Here is a 7,813-nt window from a genome sequence, read left to right as displayed (position 1 = left end):
CAAGAATACGAAGAGAATTCATTTGACTAGGAGCGTTTTGATATGGGATATTATTAGTTCTTTTTAGGTTTTGGGAGTTAGAGCTTAAATTATTTTTATTTTGTAATTAAAAAAACAAATTAAGATATATTTTGAATTTTATATTTCAAAAGCTGTTTTTTGTTTTTGTTTTTTTTTCATATATTTGATTATTAAAGATGACCCATCTTTTAGAATAAAATATCTCTTTGTTTCAAATTTTATTGAGAGTTTGAATTGCTTTATTGGTACAATAGTACCTTTAGATAGCTATAATATCTTATCTTTATCTAATATAATATTAAATGTGAACTATTTTCTAGAACAAAATGAGTCTAAACTTGAAAAATATGCTTAATTCAGCTAATTATCATTTTGTACTTATGAATATAGTGTATTTGGATAAGAAGAAAATCTTGAGGTGAATTTAATATGGCAATGTGTATAATTGATTCCTATAATTTTAGCAGTTATTTGATAACCATCAATTTTTAGTTTTTTCATTAAAAAAAAAGTATATCGAGTTTTCTCTTTTTTCAATTTAACTTTTTTAAAACGGTTCAAGTAATTGAAAAAATACAGATTCAATAATTGAAAAGAACAACCGTTTTAAAACAACGTGTTTCTATTTTTTTTTCAAAGAAAATGTACATTTTTATTTATCAAAATATGAAGATTTAAACAAATAGATCTTCTTTGGGTTCACTAGTTCAAATATCTACCTTAGGTTTGAATCCTACCATTTTTTTTCCTTTTATTTTGTTCCATTTTATAATAACGATTTCTACTTTCTATTGAAAATATTTTTATTTACACTTCCATTTAACATAAAAAAAAAATCATTTCAACGGAATATCTTGAAGTTTTGATTAAACAATTTCAAAGCATGGAATATTGGTTCTACAATTCTCATCTATTTTACATATAATTACTTACATGTTATAGTGTTCCTTGAGTCCCACGATTAGAGTGTGACGTTCATAAATTAGTAATTTGTTCTATCTTAAAAGACAATGGTTCATGACACCTTAAACACTATAGAAGAAACAAAAATTGTCTAAGGAACCAAAATAAATTAATTTGTTCTTAAAAAATGGAGTTACGTTATTGTATTTTAATTGGTTTGAGATTAATCAATACATTCCGAATATTGATTATTGATATGGATTATTTAAAAAATTGAAAACAAAGATATCGTTTTATAATTTTGTATATTTGATGGAAAAATATTGTAAAAGTAGTTTGATTTTATTTTTATAAATATATAAAACGAAAAAAGTCATGAAAATCTATTTTGATTTTCTAAAAAAACAAAATTAAAAACAATTGTCAAACGTATTTTTAGTTTTTTGTTTTGAAAAAATAGAAAACCAAAAATGGTAACCAAATATATATGTGCTTTTTTTTTTTTTTTTTTTTTTTTTTTATAAACTAAAAAAATACAAACAGATATTAAAAAAGGAAAAAAAAAACGTAAACTATATGATTTCCAAATTCGAGCTTTTAAGAGTTTCAAATTTCCTTTTTCACGTGAACTTAAAAAAAAAGCTTTTGTATATAGTTCTTTTTTAGTTCAATAAATCACTTATTTGAAATAACATTTTTCATCCCTTTGGCTTTATGAGCCCCACAAGTAAAAATAAAAATAAAAAGGAAAAGAGAAAAAACATATAAAAATATAAAAAAAGAAAAAGAAAAAAAGCCCACATTTATTTTTGCAATTATGAGGCAATATAACATTGAGTTTTTTTTTTTTTTTTTTTTTTTTTTAAGTTTTTTTTAAAAGTTTTTATAATAATATCTTTGAAACATATAAATTCTCTATGATTGTATAAATGAAAATTTCTTATTATTAAGACAATCATTTTACAAATTAATTCGTGTAAATTTTTGAATTAGTATTTATTCAGTTTTTTTAGAATAAAGTTGGGCAAAAACTTTTTTATTTGTTAAGAGTCTTCTGCATTTTTTTTAGTAATGTTTCAATAATGATTTTGTACCAATCAAAGTATATATATTCTTTTGATAATGACTGAAAATTATGAGCGTGTATAGTTTGATTGAAAGAAAAAACTCCAAAAATTAAGGTCCGTTTATTAACTATTTAATTCTTTATTCTTAATTTTTAAAAATTAAGCATAAATTATTGGTTGAAGTATGATATAAGCTCTAGAATTTTTGTCTACTTTTACTTTTGTTCCAAAATTTTTGGAAGTTTATTTTAGTAAATGAACTTTTATTCAACTAATGTTGGGCATTTAGCACTTAGAATTTCAATTAAAAAAACATATAAATAATGAACGAGATTATATCAAAATTTTAACAAAAATAGACAACACTTTTAATGTACGGTACTGAAGGGAGAATTCAATAAATGTTAAAGGACCAAAATTGAAATTTTAAATGTTAAAGGGACAAAAATAGAAATTATAAAATTAAACTTCACTTAAGATAAAAATAGAAATTATAAAATTGAATTTTTTAAGGACCAATTTAGAATGACTAAATCGTTTAGTACAATAAAAATGGGGTATGGTGATTTGAATTGGCGACCTCAAGAGAAGTTTATGTTATGACAATTATCATCAAACTACTCAAGTCAGTTATAAGTAAGAATAATGTTTATAACCTTAATATTCTAAAACAAAAATTCAAAACAAATGATTCGATCAGTTATAGTTATGCAACTCATAAATATATTTGTTTTCTTTTTTGCAGTGCAACTGTTTGGAAAAAATGGAAAATAAACAGACCAAATTTAGAAAAATTTAACAGTAAAAAGTTGATATTTGATATGAGAACTTTCATACAATTGATATACAATGAAGAAATATAGCTGAAGGGAGGCAAATAAAAGAACATCTCCACTTCCATGAAAGGAGAATCTATTATCAACAACAAATCAAACTAGCATGAACCTTCAGTTATTTACTATCAACAACTATTTGGTTAGAACAAAACACAAAATTACTTACCATATACCCCACTTATAAACTTCAAGGGCTTTATCTGAATCCTGAATGTGTTCGATCGTTCTTCTTTATGGACATACATGTCGTTAACTCGAGGGGATGACGGATAGTTCTAAACGGCCAGTCCATTCCTCACCTGGCTTCAAGGTAATAGGTTTCTCAATTGCAGCTCCATCAACACAAAGCATCTGTTTGTAATCTTCATCCCCGAGATCGACAATCGATTTCGCTTTCTTCTCCCATGGATTCCACACCACTGCATCAGAATTCAAACAAGCATTTCGTTATTACCAATGCTGCTTTGCTATCTTCAACATATGGAAGCGAATTGAATTCCAGTTTACTACGATCTAGTCCAGTTAGAGACAATTACTTGAACCTTCATCTTCACACTAACAATAAACCATTATCTGGTACAGTTCAATTAACAGAATTCACTACTATTACCTAGGTTCTCAATTGCTTTACGAATGAAGATGCGGTATTATTTATGGTGTACATTGAGTTCTTTAAGCTACATATGGATTCTTAAATTTAAAGGGGATTGATATTATTACCAACATCTGGAAGTCCTTCCCTTCTCACAACAAATGTGCGCTTTCGTTCATGATCAAGCACCGCGATGAGATCTGAAGAACTAAGATAAACTCGATCAATCTGCCAAGCAAAAGAATAGTTAATGAAGGACTAGACTTTTGAATCTACCCCTACTTTGACAGTGACACTACCGATATCAACTTTGAGTTTATATGAATGGAACTTCAGTACAATTTTGGTAGTAAGCTTTTACCTCGGATTCAAATGTTAAGGCATCTCCTTGCTCAGTGAAACGTTGTTTGTCGTGTAAGTTGTCGAGATAGTCAAGAACCTCAAGCCCCTCAACTCTCACCTCACTGTAAGTACGGTAGATAGCCAAATGGCAGAAGACAAAGGAACAATGCAGAAACCATCAAAGGAAGTATGCACTTTGATAATGAAACATGAAGAGAAACAGTGAGGAACAACTGTATCGTATGTATATTCCTTGATGTTCCTCCTTTTATGAGCAAGTCATATATACCTGATATCAGAAATGGAGAAATATGTGTGGAATGCAATTGAGAAACTGAAAGGCTTGCAATTGATATTCCGAATTCGTGATATTAATGTGAGATTCCCATCAGCTGCCAAACAGATCTTCAGTCTGAATTCAAAACTGTTGGGAGGAAGGGGAAAAAAAAGGGTCGTTATCAGCTAAACTAAGAAGACATTGTAGCTTTTGACCTTCACAATCTGTACCAACAGCTGGACAGATTTTTGAGAATCAGAATTGACTATCTTTCTAGGACTAATATGTAAAAACAGAACGTTTCTGAGTTTGAATAATAATATTGTGCTTCCTTCATTTCTATTAGAAGATGAAGGAGACAATCAATTCATTCCTAACCTATGTGGCCATATTTTCAGATCATCTTCAGAAGGTTTAAGAAGCAAATCAATGCAGGATTTGTCCTTGATTTCACCCCGATTAAGAGGAGGAGGATTATCATCGATTTTCCAAATCTTGTTACGAGCAAACCCGTGCTCCTCAAGGTTTCCACGAGCCCCAAACTAGATACATAATGAAACAAATCAATATATAAATGCCGCAAACAGCCCCAAAAACAAATCTCCAAAACTAGTTTACATTAGGTCATGAAACAAATGATGGGAGAAAATTATTTTCATAAATAAGCTCTACGCACCTGCGGAAAACAAATTGGAATTCCTCCTCTCACAGCTTTTGGTGGCTTAAAAATTGCCTACAGTGGAGAAGAAGGGAAATGCTGAGTTTTCTTTTCTTTTCTTTTTTTTGCCTAATGGATGTATTTACAATTGTGAGAATTGAGACTGGACCAGACTAATTAGAAAAAGTCCAAAAGGGTTAATCCAAGCCATCAAATCTAACCAGAGCAGATAAACAATCGACACTGAGAAAAGAGATGGAGAAGAACATACAACTTATGCTATGCTATCTCATGTTTCACAACTGTTATGCCTACCAGTACAATTCAAACTCTGGATTGCATGAAGAGAGTATTCTACAAAGAGTAGCATTTTAAAGGCTTTTGTTTCTGCTTTGGCTTTGGCTAATTGAATAACTAGAAGATGAGATTACCTTAGTACTCGTAAATAATAATTCTTCACCTTTTTCAGTTTTCCAAGACAGAACTTGGCCTCCATGCAAGCTAACCTGGATTATTGATACAACAAAAAGGAAAACATCAAGAACAAAAACTATTATTACATTTAAAATTTTGTGAGATAGCGATGTTGTTGTTTATTTTCTGGGCTTTTTTTTAAATTAAAAAAAAAAAAGACAAAGAAAGAAAGAAAGAAGAAGCTTATGAAATTTACAGTAGTACCTATGTTTCCTTTATTTAATTTTTCAGATTTCAGAAGATATTAGCCAAGTTTCAAACCGAAATCAAAATTCTAAAAACTACCTCTTTGTGAAATTTGGGTATGATTTTAAAAAGGTTCTTTCAACTCTTCAGAGTATATGAGAGGGTACAATTTTAGATAACAAGAAACAAAAACATTACCATACAAGCTTAAAAAATTCTCATCTCATTTGATAACTATTTGATTTTTGGTTTTTGGTTTTTGAAAATTAGGCTTGTTTTTTGACCACTTCTTTACCATAGTTTCATCCTACCTAACTAAACATTATTCTTAGCCAAATTCCATAAACAATAACAAAGTTTTTTAAAACTATTTTTTTTAGTTTTCAAAACTTGACTTTATTTTCTGAAACACTCTTAAAAGGTAGGTCACGAACAAAGAAATCAATAGGTAGAAGTAGTGTTTATAAGTTTATTTTCAAAAATCAAAAATAAAAAATCAAATGGTTATCAAATAGGACCTTTATGTTTATTATCGGACTAATTTCAAAATGTTTATTATCTGATTGATTTCATAGGAAGTCCTCCATTACCCTTGATGATCTAATGTGAAGGTTTCAAAGGATAAGATTTTGCCTTGATAAAAAGGGAAAAAGTATGTCTTTCAGATTCCCAATACTACAAACAAATATGAGAAAGGCCATGTAAATAATATGCCAATCATATACATTGAATCAAAATCAACACTACATGCCTATCGATTTGTTTAACTATATACCACAAACATCACAGCAACTCAGTCATAATTTAGTCAACGGTCATGCCAAAATTGTGTTTCATCAACAATCTTAACGATATTGCTTAAATGAAACATAATCAAAGTTCAGTGACATAATCAAAACTTCCTAAACTTTAAGGACTAAATAGACTAAATGGTCAAATGCAATACTAAATTGATAACTTAACATAGAATCCCATGTTATAATGTATAAATGGAGAGAAGGGATGTGGTATACCCTTGCTGAAGCCCCTCGAGAAGTCCGAAGCAGCACTTGTTCCACACCATTTTTGTCTTTGGCAACTTCAACTGCTGGTTTCTGGTTACTGGCTTCCCCAGAATGATCCATTTAAAAAACACAACGAGGAAATTAATAAAGGAAAAACAAATAGAAATCTCTCTCTCTCTCTCTCTCTTTCTCTGTTTTCTTCCCTTCCCTTCTCTAGAAGAAGAAGTTTGAACAATCTCCCAAATGCTGAAGAACAGCAATCTAATCGAAAAACTTAGAGGATGAACAAAAAATTTGCAATCTCTCAAAAGCAGTTGAGAAATTTAAGCTTTACCCTCTTGCCTTCAACACACTTTCTCGTGAAAAACCATTACTCCCGTGAATTCAAACCAAAAAGCTCACCCACCCACTATTACAACAAACCCCCAAATTTTCCCCCACCAGAAAGTTTCTGATACCACGAATTTTCCAAAATCCACCAACAAAAGAAATAAAAAAGATTCAAACCTTTAAACATAAAGCATATTAAAATCAAAAGAATCCCTATCCATGTGACGAAGTAAGCCCAAACCCCACAAAAAAAAGAGCTCCCAAAATGCGAAAAACGAAACTGGAGAACTGATAAAGTTTTAAGAGTGTCAGTTTCGAGGTCAAAAACCATTAATGGAGGAAAGAATCGATGTTGATCAAAGACAAAAGAAATCCCCAACCCCAACGCAAAGGAAGACAAATCTCCATTCGTTACGACCACCCAATTTGTAAAAAGAGAAGAAAAATCAAAAGGGTCAAATTGAACAGTTCAGTTCATCATCTTCCTCCTAAAGGGGCGATGAATAGGAAGTATCGAAGATGGCGATTGACTGAAATAAACAAATACCCACTTGCAGATTAGAGTCGATAAATATATAATTACGCAAAGGAAGCAAAAGGGTGAAGCTAGCCGCCATTACTTTTGCTGGATTTCAGCCATGGCCTTTGAATTTTGATTTTCGAACTGTTGTGGCTGCCACAAAAAATATAAAATAAAATAAACCCCCTTCTTCAAATCCTAATACCTGAATTAACGACCTTTAACGATATTTAATTAATATAATCAAACTTTTGCTCCAACCCCTTTGTCATTCTCATCATACGTAGTTAATTTTAAATGTTTTGTTAAGATCTTTTCTTTTTCTTTTTCTTGTAAATTGTTTGAAACTATTAAGGTCAGCCCTGATGTTGAATTAGTTGTATTTTTATGCATATTAATTTTAATGGATGTTTTTTTCCCAAAAAAAACAAATATGTACTTAAAATTATTGATTTTAAAGGTCAGCCCTACAGAAAATTTGAGGGGTTGAATTAGATGTATTTTTATGTGTCTGTAGCAGATTTATTTATTATTATTATTTTTTTAAATTGGATTTTTAATATAAATTTGTGTTTGTCAAAATGTGTGGGGTTGAATTGTCTG

The 7,813-nt window shown here is 29.8% G+C and overlaps 1 protein-coding gene across 4 annotated transcripts; it reads right to left on the bottom strand.

Annotated features, from left to right (window-relative positions):
• Window positions 1-2,775: 2,775 nt before the first annotated feature.
• On the bottom strand, window positions 2,776-7,486 carry LOC120089599 (putative glucose-6-phosphate 1-epimerase). 4 transcript variants are annotated; one of them, XM_039047034.2, is made up of 9 exons: window positions 7,311-7,486; window positions 6,370-6,457; window positions 5,128-5,202; window positions 4,715-4,771; window positions 4,417-4,580; window positions 4,051-4,185; window positions 3,781-3,883; window positions 3,548-3,647; window positions 2,776-3,246 (listed from the first exon to the last, which is right to left on the bottom strand). In XM_039047034.2, the coding sequence occupies exons 1-9, from the start codon at window positions 7,328-7,330 to the stop codon at window positions 3,077-3,079; spliced, it is 912 nt and encodes a 303-aa protein (XP_038902962.1). In that variant the 5' UTR covers window positions 7,331-7,486; the 3' UTR covers window positions 2,776-3,076. The 4 variants fall into 4 exon arrangements, with proteins under 4 accessions (XP_038902962.1, XP_090162319.1, XP_038902961.1 ...); XM_090306193.1 differs by having other exon boundaries at window positions 6,370-7,220; window positions 7,311-7,406; XM_039047033.2 differs by lacking the exon at window positions 7,311-7,486 and having other exon boundaries at window positions 6,370-7,240.
• Between the last annotated feature and the right edge of the window lie 327 nt (window positions 7,487-7,813).

Source organism: Benincasa hispida, chromosome 1 (assembly GCF_027475165.1).
Source record: "Benincasa hispida cultivar pf3 chromosome 1, pf3_genome.v1.1, whole genome shotgun sequence".
Taxonomy (NCBI): domain Eukaryota; kingdom Viridiplantae; phylum Streptophyta; class Magnoliopsida; order Cucurbitales; family Cucurbitaceae; genus Benincasa; species Benincasa hispida.
Note: the sequence above shows the minus strand (reverse complement) of the source record. Positions and strands in the feature narration are given on the sequence as shown.

What these genes read in the sequence shown, in the direction of transcription:
- LOC120089599 (XM_090306193.1), bottom strand. Translation starts at nt 6,480, where the DNA reads ATGGATCATTCTGGGGAAGCCAGTAACCAGAAACCAGCAGTTGAAGTT. An exon ending in CTGAAAATATGGCCACATAG is followed by an intron (nt 4,186 to 4,416) that starts GTTAGGAATGAA and finishes TCCTCCCAACAG; the next exon opens with TTTTGAATTCAGACTGAAGA. An exon ending in CCTTAACATTTGAATCCGAG is followed by an intron (nt 3,648 to 3,780) that starts GTAAAAGCTTAC and finishes TTTGCTTGGCAG; the next exon opens with ATTGATCGAGTTTATCTTAG.